This window comes from Rhinolophus ferrumequinum, chromosome 12 (assembly GCF_004115265.2).
Source record: "Rhinolophus ferrumequinum isolate MPI-CBG mRhiFer1 chromosome 12, mRhiFer1_v1.p, whole genome shotgun sequence".
In the NCBI taxonomy this organism is placed as follows: domain Eukaryota; kingdom Metazoa; phylum Chordata; class Mammalia; order Chiroptera; family Rhinolophidae; genus Rhinolophus; species Rhinolophus ferrumequinum.
In genome coordinates this window covers 73,198,308-73,216,185 of record NC_046295.1, presented here as the reverse complement: position 1 = coordinate 73,216,185, position 17,878 = coordinate 73,198,308, and the positions used below count along the sequence as shown (strand labels likewise).

Genomic DNA, 17,878 nt, shown 5'->3' with positions numbered 1-17,878 from the left:
ATATACCGTATTTCATCAAAGTAAGATGACTGTAAGAAACACCATTTTTTTTCTTCTAAGAAAGTATTCTGCCAATTAAACCACAAAAAGCCATCAGTTATAGAGCATGTCTTAATTTCAGATATGTGAATATGAAAAAAATTCGTATCTTAGAATGAATGAAATTCTGTATGTGAAACACAGAGCAGAGCCTGAAAGACTAGACACCAAAGTGTTAATCGAGGTGTTATCTGTGGATAGTAAGCTTATAAGGGTTTTTTTCTTATTCTCATTTTCCAAATTTTCTGCAACAACTGTTAGTTTTAGAATCACAAAATAAATTGTATTTAAAAAATAGATACTGCTGATTAAACACAGTACTTTCGACGGGGGCCGGGTATCATTTTGCTCCAGGTAAAATGTTGTTTTGGGCAAACATGGCCCAGCACAGAATTCTCCCACGTTCCTGTCCACTGAGTTGTAAATATGTTAGAAAAGCATATTTTAGTAAATTACTCATCTTACTAAAATTTGGTAAGTACGCTAATACAGGTACAGCTCAAAGAAAGAAAGCACCAAGTTACAAAAGCCCCCCAATTGGCAACAACACATTAAAAATTCAAGTCCTCACTGTAGTACTTGGATCTGTTATGACAGCAGAAGGAACTGAGCCCAGAGGGGGAGTGTCCCCATTCTACACAACAAGGTAGGGAGTGACAAATCCTGACCTGTGACCCCTACCACCTGGGCCAAATCTGTGCTCACACCACTCACTTCCCACACTGATGACAACCTGGGAATCGTGTGGCGCTTGCTTTGCTTTTTTACAGTCAAACTCAAGGAGGATGTTATACAAATTTATAAGGACAAGGGACACTTGTATTTTGAGATCTAAAGCCAGAGCTCCTCTGGTCTCATCTGTACTCCCTTCCAGAGGAAACAGGTGCACCATCAGTTGTCAGTTACTGAGCAGGCTGTGTCAGGCGTCCCAGCAGGGACTTGTCCAAGTCTCTCACTTGTGAGATCAAGTAAACTACCCCTCCCAGCCACAGACTAAGCTAGATGGTATAAACTTTGGTAAAGGGAAGACTTACCCGAATTTTCTCAATTTCCACTTTATTAGCTGTCTGCTGCTTCTCTAATCTTTCACTCAACTGAGAACAAATCTAAAGAAACAAACATAACATCAAATGGCAATGTCTTGAGCAATGTCACCACCTGCGTCCTTACGGCTGGGGATGAATTCTCCAGTGGCACGGGACTACACCAGGCAGAATGGAGAGAGCCCCCAACACGCTGCCCATGCTCGGGAGGGGATGTGAGCTGACGAGCACAGACAGGTTCCTGTCTGTGCCACATCTGCAGGCACTGGCCTGGACTTGCAGGGACCTGTCAGTGCCACATTCAGTGGCCAGTGGCTTATAAACACCTGCCAGACTCATGAGCCAGCGTGAGATCCCAGTATAGGAAGAGACAAGACCAATTCAGTTATGTTCTTAAAATGCAACCAGCCCGGGAGAGAACTGGTCTGCCCCAGACCACATGTGACACTGGCCATAACTCAAGTCTGAAATGCTCCCAAGAACAGCGTGTGTTCAGTCCTTAAGTGCCCACTGATAGGCCGGGCACGTGCCGGCGCTCTGCCAACACGATCTGAGGGACTCCTCACAGCAGGTCTCCGAGGCAGAGATTAGCTCCCTGATTTTACAGCTGAGGAGCTGCGAGGTAACCTGTCCAGTGCAGTGAAGGGACTCGGCAGTGCCGATGGCAGAGCAGGGAAGCATTGGGTGTGGCAGGGACACATTTCATCCAGGAAGGCAGGGCAACCAGAGAACACGGCCCAATTCCAGGGTGCACGGACCCACCTGCTTGTAGTCACCGATGATAGAACTGTTTTTTTTAATCTCCGATTCTGCCTTATCGAGCTCCCGCCGACACATTTCTTTTAACTACACAGGAACAAAGCAAAAGTGAACGTGTGAGGGAAGCGGGAAGGCAGCTCTGGCACGAGCTCCCATGAAGTGCCTGGCCTGCCTCTCGGAGGCTCTAGTTCATCTCCTCCTTCCTTCACTCTTGGCAGTACTAACCGCATCTTGATGCCAGGAGAGGGAGGAAGTCAAACGTTCCCCAAACACCAAACCCCACTTCAGATTGGGCGCAGCCTGTGGGCCTGAGCTCAGAAGGCAGCACAGACCTCGCAGACGGAGGAGGCAGCAGAGGACGGCGGCCTCCTCATACCGCAGGTTTGTCTTCCGCCTCAGGCCTGCTCACTGAGACCAGAGGGTGTTTACATTTATGGAAAAGTGGGGCGGGGGCTGCTCGCTCCAAAGCAACCAAAGCTCTTCCGTGGTCCTGGCAGGTTTGCGCACCCGGTGACGAGAGCTGGCTCTGCACAGCCTTCCAGGGTTTGCTCTGTGTGGGAGGTGTCAGCGGACAGGCAGCGGAAGAGCCAGACGTTTCAGGAGTCTGCTTTCCTTCTGCAGAAACGCTAACCCTATTCTTTGCCAACTCAGATGCTGACACACAGGAATTTCTCCTGCCCCAATGAAACATGGGCTTTGCCCCGCATCTCCTCCTACGCTTTAATTAGTATTAAGAACCATTATGCTTTACACAGTAAATAAAAAAGGTCTTTGGAGAGAAACTGAAGCCAGCTGTCTCCAGGTTCTCCAGTGCCAGCAGGAAACCTCCCGCGGAACTCCCAACTACCAAGCGTTTGCAAGACACACAGGGATATGGGGGAGGGGGAATGAAGCACCCCTTACCTGAGCTGACTCTTCTTCCAGCCGTCTTTTCTCTTCTTCTGCGTCAATCAACTTCTGTTTGGTCATAAGCAGCTCCTTATTCAGTGCATCTGCCTTTTCCTCAGCCTGAAACATTTAAGAGACGCTGCTACAGAACAAGAATTGAAAACTGGAAGGGGTTTGAATCACCCAGCACAACCCCATTTTAAGATGATGGGGAAACTGACCTGGAGAGGGAAATGACATGCCCAAGGTCACCCTGAGACTAGACTCGTGCAGAAGTGCCTGGCACAGAGGTAGTGCAGGCACTACCTACTCAGTACTCAGAAGTGCAGCCTTTGGCATCACAGAGCCTGGGCTCAGTTCCCATTGTTCCCTGACTACACGCCACTTGGATATGTCACTGAGATCCTGTCTGAGCGTCAGGCTCTTCATCTGAGGGGTAAAGCATGGAGAAGATTCAGCAGTGCCCAGCACATAGCACGCACGCACTAAGGGATAGCTGTCTGTGTCATTAGTAGTAATAAATCCTAGTTTCTTCCTCCAAAATCCCAATATTTCCTCTGTTTCATCAAACAAGTTTTGCAGTTCACTCTCCTGTCACCTGATAAAGGAGGCCACCCCTTTCCTAGCGTTCTTTTTTTTATTATCGGAAATGGCCATCCTCTACCCCTGTTTTTTTCCTAACGCATGTAAAGGTCTGGAGGGGAGACCTATGGGTCCAAGTGAAAATGATGTAAGTCCCTGACACTGGACATTCCCAGGATAAGTGAAGAATAATGACAGCAGCACGTTAGAGGACAGTCAGGGAAATGGGTGGAATTTCCGAGTCCAGAGCACTCGGCTCCTTACACACAACTTTGCTGACAATGGGTGAAAAGCATCTCTGACGTCCCCTAGCTGGCGAGAGCAGTGCAACAGCCCCTGCGCTCTCCTCTACGCCACTTCTGATGCATCTTCTTTGGAAGAAACAGGTTCCAGAGGACTGGGGCCTTAAATGGAGAACTGAGAATGGCATGATATGACAACTGAAAAGGCCACTAATTACTAACAAACTACATGCATGCACGTAAATGGGGTCTTAGAGTTAAGGCCTGTCCTTTCTGGGGAGTGGCTTGTCATCTCCTTCTCTAGCTCAAACCCAAGGAGCAATCAAAAGGGAAATGAGAAACACAGAGGAAATAAGTAGGAAAGAAATAAGAAGCATGAAGTGCTGTTAAAGATTTAGTTTTACTTTAATCAACAGAACCACCTATGGCCTCCCCCTTCTCTGCCCTGGACTGGCAGTACTTTGGAATCTGTGGCACATACTCACGCTCTCTCGTTTCCTCTTCACCACTACCACGGTCGGTAAGGATTAACACTAAGACTGACTGGAAGAGGTGTGGGCCGGCCAGGTCATGAACTCTTCTAACCCCCGTCTTCCCTGCCCACCGTGACCCCGCATGGGTAAGAAGGTGGGGTAGGGAGGTCACTTCCCCGAGCTCTCACAATGCACGCGGCACGGCTGGATTCCCACACCAGGTGGCCCGATACTAAGCCCAGCACAAGAGTTGACTCAACACCGTGCCCATGGGAAGGTGCAGGGACTGCCGTTCTGAGCCAGCCAGGGTCCTCTCAAGACACCACACTCACTGCACAGTCCCTCCAGTTACAGAAGCACACAAGGAGAGAAGGTCGGGTGATGATAAGCATAAATCCAGACTTCTACTTCTGGTCACGAAGGATGAATCGGGACCAGATTCACCCTAACACTATAAACCAAAAAGTGAGCAAAATATAAGAAACTACTGTTCTCAGACAAGGAAAACAATAAATACAGAACTGTGGTTCCTGGGAGAAAAAGCACACACAAGGTGAATCCTACCACCATCTGGAGGTTCGTGCCTAGAGGTGCATGCCAGACCAAGGAGCAGGGTGGGGGTTCCAATCACAGCACACCTCAATGGGCGAAGGAGACAGAGCAGCTGAGGCAGCTGGAAGCCATGGGGCAGAGCTCTGGAACAGCCTCTCAGGCAATGCAGGTGATAAAATGAAATCACGAAAATACCCAATTAAACCAAAGAAGGCAGAAAAGGGGTGGGGGGAAAGAAGAGAACAAAAACGCAAATACAACACAGAAAGAACGAATAGCAAGGCGGTAAACTTAAATCCACCATAGAAATAATTACACTAAATATAACTGGTCTACACATTCCAAGTACAAGGAGATTATCAGATTGAATTTAAAAAGCAAGAACCAACTATATGCTGGCTACAAAAAACCCGTATTAAATATAAAGATATAGGTATGTTAAAAAAGTAAAAGGATATATACCATGTAATACCATGAAAGTGGGATTATATTGATTATCAAAGGAGATTTCACAACAAAGATTATTGCCAGGGACAGAGAGGAACATTTCCTAACAATAAAGGAGTCACTCCATTAAGAAGGTGTAATAATCAGAAATATATGCATAAATTCAAACTAGGAAAAACATAACTGAAAGGAGAAACAGATAAATGCACAATCTGAGACTTTCTCACTGCTCTCTCAGGAAGTGACAGAACAGCAGAGAGAAAACCAGGACGTCTGTGGACAATCTGAACAGCACTCAACCAAGGGGACTGAACTGACATTTACAGGGTGCTGCACCTACAACAATACCACACACACATTTTCCAGGTGCATTTGGGATATTCACCCAAATTGACCAGATGGTAGACCTTAAAATAAGCGTAAGTATATTTAAAAGTGATTAGAATCAGAAAGGATACGTACTTTGATCACAATTGAATTAGAAATCAACAACAGAAAAATTTCTAGAAAAATCCATAATAATTGAAAATTAACACACTACTAATTAACTCACAGGTCAAAGAAGAAATCAGAGAAACTAAATGAAAATAAAAACACAGCATATCAGAATGTGTGGGATGCAGCTGAAATAGTGATTGAGGGAGATTTTTAACTTCAAATGCTCATTTTAGAAAAGAAGAATGGTTCAATTTCAATGGTGAAGCTTCCTTCTTAAGAAGCTAAAAAAAAGAGCAAATTAAACCAAAAGAAAAGTAGAAGGAAATAAAAAACAAAACAAAACAGAAATCAATGAAACAAAACAGAGAGAAAAAAAAAATCAATGAAATCAAAAGCTGGGCTTTGGAGAGAGCAACACAACTGATAAATTTCTACTTAGAAGGAGAAAAGGGAAAAGACACAAATTATCAGGAATGAAAGAGAGGACATCTCAACAGATTCTTGAAACATTAAAAGAATAAGGAAACATCAATGACTTTATGCCAGTATGTTTGACAACTAAAACAAAATGGGTAAATTACTTTCAAGACACAAATTATCGAAATGGACACATGAAGAATTAGAAAATTTGAATAGCTCCATATCTGGAAATAATTTATTGAATATATTTTAGAGGAAATTATGCATAATTAAATAATTTCCTGCTAAGAAAATTCCAGGCCCACGGTGTCCTCACTGAGAATTAAATCAAAGATTTAATCAAGAAACAATCCTACATAAAGTACTTAAGAAAACAGGAATACTTCCAAGTTCATTTTTGAAGGCTAGCATTACCTCAAAACCAGACAAAAACATTCAAGACAATCCAATATTCCTCATAAACATAAAAATCTTTAATACAAATAAAAATCTTAATAAAACATAGAAACTGCAAGTTTCCTAGGAATGCAAGGTTGGTTTACATAGGAAAATCAATGTATTTTACCATATTAGCAGAATTAGGAGAAATAGCAAATAGTCACCACAAGAGATACATGAAGAGCATTTGACAAAATTCAACATCCATTCATGACAAAAGCTCTCAGAGAACAGGAAGAAAGGAAAACTTCCTCGACCTAATCCAGGGAAAACCTACACAGCTGACATCTGGGACAGGCAGCGAGGTCCACGCCCCACCCAACACTGTCCTGAGGGTCCCTCCCAGTCAGTGCCGAGAGGCAAGGGGGAAGAAAGGCATAAAGACTTGAAAGGAAGTCAAACTCTCTATTTAGAGAGGATAGGATCGTGTCTGTGGAAAAATCCTAAAAAACCAACAAAAAGGCTACTAGAATCATAAGCAAACTTAGCAAGGTCACAGGATACAAGCTCATGTCATCAATTGTATTTCCAGAAAACAGCAATAAACAACTGGAAAATGCAATTAAAAAACAAAAGGCTTATAACAGATTAAAATATGTGCAAACCTATAAACCGAAAAGTAAAAAACAATGCTAAAATTGAAAACGACCTAAATAAATGGAAATTATAACATATTCACGGATTGGAAGGTTCAATTATTGTTCAGATGTTAATTCTCCCAAAGCTGATTTACAGATTCAATGTAACCCCACTCAAAATCCAGAAGGCTTATTTCTAGAAGTTGGCAAACCAAACTCTAATATTTACATAGAAATGTAAATGACTTAGAATAGCCAAACTATTTTTTAGAAAGAACAACAAAGTTGGGAACCTCATATGACCTGATTTTAAGACAGTGCGGGGTTAGCATCAGGGTACACATATAGATCAATGGAGTAATACAGAATCTAGGAGACCCACACATACAGAGTCAACTGATTTGTGATAAAGAGGCCAAATAATTCAGTGGGCAAAGTTTAACAATCTGCTCAAGGTCAGAGAACTAGCATGCAGAGGAGCCCGTATTCAGATCTGGGCAGGTGGGCTCTGACTTGGCTTCCTTCGCTCTCCCAGGACCGTCTTACTGCGGAGTAACCACGCCAGCGGGGACTCCGACGTGCTCCTGCCAAGTGCTGTGTCAGAGGCCTTGCACAGGCTCTCTCAGCCTTCAGCACCAATGTCAGGTCCGGGCACTACTCCCATTTCACACAGGAGAAAGCTTGGTTGGGGTCACCTAGTGACTCCGTGCCTGACCGGGAATTTCTCCATAGCTGCTGTGTGACCGTAAGAAAAGTGACAAGTGAGGAATAACAAAAGTGATGTAAAATCAATTGGAAATACCAAGAGGGGTCTGGAAATTCTATCAGCCACATACCAGAGCTTTTCTCTGGGATGCAGAAAGGGAAGAGCTGAAAGGAATGAAGTTCTTTCAAAACCCGTCCTTGAAGTCCAAAAAAGGTGAGGACCCCACAGGCCTCACTTCAGAACCTAGCTGATTTTCAGTGATGAGTCAAAGAAACGAGAGAAGACTAACTGGGAAAGGGACGCCAAGTTTAGTGCGGGGAAGGGCTGTGCTCAGCACTTAGGTGGCTGGACAATGGGACCCCCGTCTGATGTTCCTGCACCCTAAACGCAGCAGGCGCCCTGCTCCTCTGAGCCGAGGCAGGAGTGTGAGCTCTGGCGTCAGGCCATCGGGGGGTCAATCCGAAGTCTCGGCCACTGACTAAGTGTGACTGACTTGTTGCTTTAGTTTCCTCATCAGGAAAATGGGGGTTAGAGCTGTCTCCCTTATACAACACGGGCTGTCTTCAGGGTTTGATGAGATGATATACACCAAGCAGTCAGAGCAGCACCTAAGCCGTTGGGCTCAAGAGCCGCCCGTTGCTGTGTGTCAGTGTCACTGGTCCTCCTGGGCACGTGTTTCTGATGTCGTCATGACATCCAATCATAGCTCCTTATTCCACATTTATTCTGAACAGTGTAGAAAAGGCCTGGGCTGGGTTAGGCTCCTGACTCTGCTTCTTCCTGGGTGCCTTCATTTCTCTGCATCTCAAGTTTCCTGACTGGTCAAAATCGTCATCCATAAATGGGGCTCCCGTAGTGTTTTTACAAGGCTGAGTAAGGAGAGATTTAGAGGCTGGCGAAGACCTTGCTATCACAGTGCCTGTCACCTGGATCATCAGTAAGTGGGACTCACAGTATGTATGGTCACTGGTTCTCACTTGTGATATCGGGAATGTCACCTAGTTCTTTGACTACTGTGTGTCAGGCGAAGACAACCTGAAAAAAGGTTTACACTGGGCGGGGCAGGCCCCAGGCACATAAGAAGTCTATGTGATTCACCAGTGTTATCGCTGAGCCTGGCAGACTGCAGAAGGCACCAGCTCGAACGGAAAAGCCACTTGGAATTTTAGCTTACGTTGCCTCTTACATAATTTTACTGCAGAACACAAAGCTCCTATGCAGGCCCCACTTTCCCTTCTGTTTCTTTCGCACCTCCTTTCTGCAGGATCTAAGCTGCTGAGAGCCACTCCGTCGTGCACTGTGCCCTGCTTCAGGGGCCCCTGCTCGTGTGCACCAGCCTCCCTCCACTCACTCGGCAAAGGCCTGCTCCGTGAGGGAGTGATTCGTGGGGTGCTTCTACAAAGAACACAGACGGGCTATGCTGGGACTCTGCACCACAGGGAGGAAACTCAAACCTGACGAGCAGACTGTGGTAAACCAAACATCAGTGAAATCGCCAGGTTCTGGTTACTGAGGGCTAATGACCTTCAAACACCCTCCCTGCAGAAACTGGAGAAAGGAGCCTTCCCAGTTACATGTGGCTATTTGTAGTTGACAATCAGACAAACAGACGGAACTAACACTGCCTGTGCATCATTTTTTGGCGGGTGTGGTGGGGTGGCGCTGCTTTTTACATACACCAAATCAAGTGATTCTCTCTACCCTGGGACATAGTCATCATTCTACCTCCCACATTTTTCTGTACTTGAAAATGGAGTAGTTGGCATTAGAATCCAGGTCTGTTCAAAACTTTTTACTCCATTATTCTATTTCTAAAGAGAAGGAATAAGGACCAGTAGGTATTGCTGTCTCTCTCATCTGACATATGAACCACTTGGTGAAAGCGCAGACTTCCAAAGAAACACAGCACTGCACAGCATTTTCACACACATTTGGTGGAAGTCAGGGACGCTGTGAAGTCACAGATCCTGTGGGGTTCAATACATCATGTAAGTCCCCCCAGCAGCCTGAGCCCATTTCTACAACCTCAGGAAACCAATGAGCAGAAAAGTAACCTTAAGAGCTTGACAGGAAGATCCAAGGCAAGTGCTGGAAAACTACGGCCCATGCCACCAATTCTTGTAAAGGTTTTATTAGAATAGCCATGTTCATTCATCTATTTCCTTACTGTCTATGGCTACTTCTGAGCCAATGGCACTAACAGTTACAACAGAGACCATATGGACCACAAAACCTAAAACATTTATTATCTATCCCTTTACAGAAAAACTCTGCCAACCTCTGACCTAAACCATGAATAAGAAACTACACTTCTTCTAAGGGAGGCTTGTCGTATAGGAAATGGACAAACACCCTGCCAGGAAAGACACCATCGCAACTTTTTAAGGTTAGGAAAAGCAAAGAAAAACAACATCTAGCAACAGAAGTCACTGATTAAATCAAGCTCCGGGGGCACTGAGCTTTATTACAATGGCCAGTGCTTACTCAACAGGCACACGATATGCAAGGTAACAAAATCTCTTGTCTTAGGGAGAAGTTAAGAAAATCATCATGATTAAATGCTACTGCCAATTATGATAGCTCAAGAATCAGCCAAAAGGTCTCTTAATCAAAAAGTGTTCGGAAAGTTCGAAGACTGCGTGTGTAATGAGAGAAGAATGTGGTAACAGGGCTTCCCGTGGTACCCGATAATCCCTGAAGGAAAGCAGGGAAGGAATACTGCCCAGAGCCAGTTGTATCGCGAGAGGCAGGTGACTAACTAGAAGAACAAACACTAACACTCAAGGGTTTCACTTGATTAGGGGGAGTTGTGTTCCCACAACCTAGCCCCCCAGAGGGTCAGGCTTACGTTATCCAGGTCCTTGCGCAGTGCGATCTTGCTGGTCACGAGCTCGTGAGCTAAGTCGTCATTTTCCTGTTCCAGTCTCATGTTAGCTTCTTGTAGGCGCCTATTTTCCCGCTGACAGGAAAGAGAAAACCAGTTAGAGACACATACAAATCAGACGAAAATGACAATTTCTCAGGGCTAACCCTCAAAACTACGTTCTGAGTCCTATGGAAACTGTGGAGACGTGCTGGTCCTAATGTGCTACCAATCGATAATTTCTCATTTTCTATCTCCACAGAGAAATACTTAACTGATTCAAGTGACCTTGTCAAGCAGCTACTTCTTATTAACTGGGCTGAAAGGCCACTGAAGTGTAACAAACTACGCAGCTGGTTGAAAGCAAAACAAACTTGTTTTCGCATTTGCAAACTCAAACTGAAACTTGAACCTAGAAACAGGGAACTGAGTTTTAAAAACAGCTTAATAAAGCTAGTTACAGGCACAATTATCTGGAATGAAAGGCTGACAGCTCTTCCCGTCACGTAGGCCATAAGCAAACCAACCTCAAATCGCTCGATGGGGTCTTCCTGTTGGGCCTGCTGTTCCCTCATGGTGTGATATTCTTTTTCGTATTTTTTCAACTTCTTCTGACTAATCTGTAGGATAAACCACAGCACAAATTACACAGTATCAGAGAGAGGTGGGTGCTTCAGGGCCTTCACTGAAGACCAAGACTTCTGCTGACCGGGGCGTCCCCAGGGACTATGGAAGTGGTGTCTCCTGTATTTGGAAGGAAATCATCACAATGGTTTCTGAAATTCTTCCTTAATGACTACTGTGTCCAGCGGTCTGTTGGGGATAACAACTCCCTAAGGTTTTCACTAACAGTCTTAGAATGAGCACCCTACAGATAGACAGCCTCTCCCATCTGAGTTCTGGGTCCTACCATCATCACCACCACCCCCACCCCGCCACCATTTATTTAGCACATACCAGCACTGCTGCAAGGTGCTTTAAATCTGTGACCTCATGTCACCTCTACAAGGTACAGTATTATCCTCATTTTCTACGTGAGTTAACTGAGGTATGAATAAGGAGGTTATGTGACTCCTTACATCTCACTCCTTATACCGTCACTCAGTCAGGGACTGGCAGATCTAGGATTTGAACCCAGGCGGCTCAATTCCATCCAAAGTCCAAGCTGTAGCCACCTCACCATCCTGCCACCTATTACCTTCACTGTCTGCTAGCTCCTGTGCTGCTTTCAAAGAGGCACTGTTCTCTCTGTCCTTAAAAACACAGTTCTCCTGACCACTCCACTTAGCTGCTTTTCCATCCTGGCAAACTACTGCCCTCTTTCTTTCAAGCAACCACTGCAAACCAAAGGTCTAGACTGTTCACTTCCATCGCTTCATGGCCTCTCTCTCTCCTTTCTCTAAATCAAGCTTTTGCTCTAACTACTCCACAGAAAGTACCCTCGCTCCATCCAGCGGGTCCCACTTCTCCCCAACGAGACTTCAAAACTGCTTGACTTCATGTTTAACATGACCAAGCCACTCCTCTTCTCTCTAGGAAATCTCTTCTCGCTCTATTCTCTTAGCTCTCCTACTACCTAACAGGTTCCCCGCCACCCCACCTTTTACTGGTTGGCCCTTCTCTTTCTTCAATCTGGATCATAACCAAGGGCAAGCCTTCAAGATGCAACTCTTAGTTTTTTGTTTGATTCCTTCCTCTAAACTGCTAACCCATTCTTCTTTGGTGCTTTCTTTTACATTTTTAAAAATTACAAAATATAAGAAATAGAAAAGTGATAAAACAGATATATGCAATTTAAAGAATGACACAAAGCTAACACTCATCCCTTCCCAAAGCTTCAATAATCAGCACCACACTGCTGACTCACAAATTTTAGCCCCCAGTTCCAGGTAATTAGGAATCTCAGACAGAACTAGTCCAGTCTACCTTCCCTGCTTTATAGATGAAGAAACTGAGACTAGAAAAGGGGATGGGATTGGTCCCAGTTTGCAGCACGCTGGTGTCAGCGCCTCCACTATTCCTTCTGCACCTCACTCACGCTGCCTGCTCTCCCTCGGCCCCTGACTCTATGGACACCTGCACCTGTCGGGATGTTACCGGTCGGCCTCAACCAGAAGTTCTTCCTGGAGTCTGGCTGCAGCCAGAGGGGAGGTAGCCAAGAACACACAGTATGCCCTGGCTGCAGTCTACAGAAAGATGTCCATTAAACACTAGGGTGAGGGCACAGTGGGACAGTGACATCTTTAAACTCAGATCTTCTGCGGTTTGAGGCTAATGCCAGGGTAAACGTTTATCGTATATGTGATTCACAAAGAAAGCGCCTAAATAAAACATCTGTGTGATCAGTAAATTTATAAACAATCCTAAGCGATCAATAGCAGAGGAAAGAAAGTCACAAGGCTTGTGGGCAGCAAACACTTCCTCCCGCAGCTCTCTGCTGTCAGTCTGGGTGAGTGGCAAGGACGGCAGTGGGTATGAAGCTGCCCTTATTGTTTCATAAAAAGTTAAAAAAGAATTGACACGAAATCCTACAAAACATTCTCCCAAATCTTCAGGATTCTGTAACTTTTCATTCTCATACGGGATAAGGAAGAATGAACATTCCCCCTCCCATAAATACACATTTTAAACGACTAATTACAACATGATTTCTTCTACGTTTCATTATCCCTTATACACGTAAATGCCTCGCTCTCAGAGCAAAAGGGCTGATTCTCCCCCTGCTCTGGAATGGCAGTTAACAGTGAGCCCCTGAGGAAGCGCCAGACCCTTTATACATGTTATCTCATTTGCTTCTTACATTTTCGTGATAGGATATGGGCATTTCTTTATGTGTATCCCATGTCTTCCAAGTGTCGTGCATTGAGCATAAATCATTTTTATAACTAAGCAAAATAAATGCTGCTTAAAAAATAATTCTCCTAATTATTCCGGGCTTCTCTAAGATAGCCTTGCTCATTTTTCTAGACGACAGTCTCCATGTGGTTCTAAATCAGTCCTCAGGGGTCACCCTGCAGGACTGAACCCAGACAAAGCTCCACCGTCTTCCGCAGAGCTTGCTGGTCCAGAGTTCTAACTTCTTTACCAGCTAAGGCTCCCTTCCCATTCCTCAGCCTCACTGCTTCTCAGTCACTCCCTCCCTCTCTTAAACATCTTACTCCCCCAGCCCCACCACAAACAAAAAATAAAAACAACCCTGCTTATACTGGGTTCACAGCTGATCCTGACTTGTGGAGCATGGGTGGCTGCAAACCGGAGCCAATTAATTCAGGCTGCCTCTGAGGCACAGACTCTGTGAGAAACACTGATGCCTGATACCGCAGTGGGGAACTGAGAGGTACCAGCAGCCAAAGCACCAACTGAAGCCTCCATATGCAGCTGCACCTAGGAGAGACCAGCACCCTGTTATCAATGCCTTCTCTAGGTCAGAGCTGTGTCTTACTCATCACTGCCCGCTGCCCATGCACATAGAGAGTGACAGAAATGCTTGCTAATCAGTAAGAACGGACCCTCTCTTCTTTTTCAAATGGAAATGGCATCCAAAGTGAACGTACACTGTGAGCCTGGTCCCTCCCTAGACAATCCCACACGGGCTTCACCCCCATTCACCTTTCAGATCAGAGCTCCAACATCACTTCTTTAGTGACCTTCCCCTGATGCCCTCTGCCATCTCTCAGGCCAGGGCATGCGTTATATGTTCTCATAGCATCAAGTCAATTCCTCATGGCACCTGTCCAAGTTCAATGATTTATTTATGTGCTTACTTGATGGTCTGTCTTCCCACTAGGAAACAGGCCACACCTATTTTGCTTACCAGTGCCCAGCTCAATGCCTGGAACATAATCCAGACCCCATAAACAGATGTTGAACAAGTGAAAGCCAATGGCCTTCCTTTTAACCTAATCAGGATGCAGCAGGGACGTTTATTTACCCACCAGGTGAGTGTGACTGTGTAGTGTTCTTTGCCGGGCACTGGTGATGCAGAGATGTATGCAGATCACAACACGCAAAGTCCACGAGAACTTGACTCATTGCCAATGCCTAATGCCTGGCACACAGTAAGCTCGAGAATACCTTAGACATAGCCCCCACTCTTAAAAGTCCAAGGTTTATTTTGTCTGTCTCTTATTTACACCACTAACATTTTAATTGAACTCAGGAAGCACGACAGCTATGGAATCAGCCCCAGAGCTCTGATCACACCCACTGTTGGCTGACTTTTATCAGCTGGCTGTGGAAATCACAGCTTGACATACGGGGGTATTTTTGTCCTCAAAGAGGATTAAATTTGAACTCTGTTCTGTTTAAATGTACTTTAGGGGGTTAAAAACTCTAACAGTTTCCTAGGATAAGAGTGAGTTTGTAATTTAGGTAAAACCAATTTTTTCCTCCACTGCAATTAGTACAGAGGTTCTTAACATTGTTGGGAACAGAACCGCTCTGAGAGTCTCCTGAGAACCATGGTTCCCAGAAAAACACTGTCCCCATAAAAGAGGACAGAAGCCAGCTCTGTCCCACCCCATCCCTCCCCACCCCATCCCAGCAATAAAACGTTCTCCATCCCATTTCAGAGGACTCATGGCTCCCTGAGGCCCATCCCCAGTCCCTGGTTAAGAAACCTTGAGTTAGAAAGCACAGACTTGGAACAGGCCAGTTGCATACTTTGCTGGAAATACAAATTTAGTCCTAAATGCCTCCCCTTGCTCACTCACTTGTCATCAATCTGTCACAGGCACTGGATAATGCTCTCTCTTAAACCTGTGCTACTTGCCCTGGAAAAGGTGGTCCCTGACCAAGGCCCACACAGATGGAGAAAGACAGTGGCTGCTGACTTGGGGGGCAGTGAGGTGGTACAGTCTGCAAGTGGACAGACCAAGACTTGAATCCCGGCTCTGCTGACAAGCTACTGGATGCCCAAGGTCAAGCTGCCTTATCTCAGCTTCAGGTTCCTCATCTGACACTCCCAACAGTCCTGATGAGGGCCACTATTTCGAGGATCACATGATATAAAGCATGTATTATAAAGGGCTCAGAAGAGTCCCCGCACACAGTGTGGTCTTTTTAATGAAGAGTAGCTATTACTTATTATTATTATCATCTGCATTCTTGGCCTGAATCAGAGGCCCAACTATCCTCAGAACATGTGCTGCAAACAATGAGCCATTTAAACAAAGTCCATTTAACACAGAAGAGCAGGAAACAGGCTGCTGGCTTAAGAAACTGTTGCAAAGGTCAGAATGCCTGCTGGGCTGGAGTCACAGGAGTCCAGTGAAGGTGGGAGGCGGAATGTCAACAGCTCTGCATGGCGGGACTGAAAGCAGCTGTGTGGGTGAGCAGGTGGGTAGGAGAAAGTCCTGCTCATTCAGGAGATTCTGACCCAAGGTCCTCAATGCTAAATAAAGAAACCTGACCCACGTCCATCTCCCTTCTAGAGAATGCTTGGGGCAAGAACTTCACTTTTCAGTTATTAATTAAAAGAGCCTGAGATTTACACAGGACTATCAAGATAACAAGATACCTTGACACCTACTCTTCTATTCAATCCTCCAAATAATTTTCTGACACGGGCACGGCAGGGATTATCACCTTCATTTTACTGATGGGGAATTGCGACCTACATAGGTAAAGCGACTTGTCTGAAGAAAGATCACTAATAAAGTTAGGCATTCTGGTTCTACCATCAGAGTATTTTTCTAAAATGCAAGAAGCAAGTCAGTAGCGGGGAACCCAAACACAGATAACGGCCAAGGGAAACCAGCTTATTACAATAAAGTAAGAACATAGTGACCACTGCTGTCCTTGCAGCACTGGCAAAATATCGGGTCCATTGCAGAGAAACAGCAGCCATGCAGAAGTTTCGCCATGAAATCTAATTCTAGAAGGTAAGAAGCCAAAGTACAGCCTGGTCTAGTAATACGGGAAACTGAACTTAGGTACAGTACAGAGAGAATAAGTTTCAACACTGACACAGAAACTAAGTTACCCATCATAATATGACAAATGTCACCAAAAATGGGCCAATACAAGTGTCTCTTGTCCTATTCATTCAATCCCTCATTTACAGTAAAGCACACTCACAATAAGCATTGACTTTAGAATCTGAAATTCCTGCGATCTAATCCCTACTCATCACTTACGAACTTTATACCCTTTGGGAGTTTTCTTCAATTTTCTAAGCTTCAGTATACACATCTGTAAAATGACCTCATGTGGTCACTAAGGACTAAGTCACTACATGTACACATTGGAAGAGTCTGTGAACACATCAGGAAAGGCTGATGACATCACTGCAATGACAGAGCTTAAAATCCTAACACACACAAGTGATCGCAACACAGAATGAAATTCAAACTAGTGTTGCTTTTAGCTCATGGGGAAAAAAAAATATCTCCCGAGGGCAAATATTGCCAAATGCCAAAGGGTTTTCTGTTTCTCCAAATAGCAAATGATTAGGATTACATTTATTTGGAGATACTGCTATTTGATTTTTGTATAATGCTTTTTCTCACAGGTAGTCTGAAGTCTAGCACTTTCGCTTTATATTCGAAATAACAAAGTCCAATGGTTTTACAAGGGTTCAGAAATTCCATTTCATCTTCAGCAGGATTCTACAACAAAAGGGTCAAGTCTTCGGGTTTGATCTAAGAGACCCACTGAGCCATCTCTTTTAGCATGATTCCTGCTTCTTCTAAACTAGCCCCACACATCTGACTTGTTCTCTAAAATCCCTGTAGAGGGCCGGCACGGTGGCTCAGGCAGTTAGAGCTCCATGTTCCTAACTCCGAAGACTGCTGGTTCGATTCCCACATGGGCCAGCGGGCTCTCAACTACAAGGTTGCCAGTTCAATTCCTTGAGTCCCGCAAGGGATGATGGGCAGCGCCCCCTGCAACTAAGATTGAACACGGCACCTTGAGCTGAGCTGCAGCCGAGCTCCTGGATGGCTCAGCTCAGTGGGTTGGAGCGCGTCCTCTCAACCACAAGGTTGCTGGTTTGATTCCCGCAAGGGATGGTGGGCTGCGCCCCCTGCAATTAGCAACGGCAACTGGACCTGGAGCTGAGCTGCGCCCTCCACAACTAAGACTGAAAGGACAACAACTTGACTTGGAAAAAAGTCCTGGAAGTACACACTGTTCCCCAATAAAGTCCTGTTCCCCTTCCCCAATAAAATCTTTCTTTTTAAAAAAACAAAGCATGACAGAAAAGTATGACTGATTTAAAAAATAAATAAAAATAAAATCCCTGTAGATATAAAAAAACAGTTGCTTTCATATACTTCTTGAATCAAAAATTTTAAAGACCTAAAAATGATCCCCCCCATTTCCCCTTCTTTAAAGATAATGCATGGCACAGTTATGAATATGAAAGGGCTGTGGAGCTCCTAAGACTCCACACGAATTCCTGGGACAATC

At 45.0% G+C, this 17,878-nt stretch overlaps 1 protein-coding gene across 3 annotated transcripts in view; it reads right to left on the bottom strand.

Annotated features, from left to right (window-relative positions):
* RABGAP1 (RAB GTPase activating protein 1) overlaps window positions 1-17,878 on the bottom strand; it is a 145,172-nt gene that overhangs the window by 3,688 nt on the left and 123,606 nt on the right. For all 3 annotated transcript variants that reach the window (XM_033122372.1, XM_033122374.1, XM_033122373.1), the window contains 5 exons: window positions 10,996-11,088; window positions 10,454-10,564; window positions 2,745-2,849; window positions 1,845-1,928; window positions 1,074-1,145 (listed from right to left, as the gene is read on the bottom strand). In XM_033122372.1, the coding sequence (XP_032978263.1) occupies window positions 1,074-1,145; window positions 1,845-1,928; window positions 2,745-2,849; window positions 10,454-10,564; window positions 10,996-11,088 (465 nt within the window). The remainder of the gene's footprint in view (window positions 1-1,073; window positions 1,146-1,844; window positions 1,929-2,744; window positions 2,850-10,453; window positions 10,565-10,995; window positions 11,089-17,878) is intronic.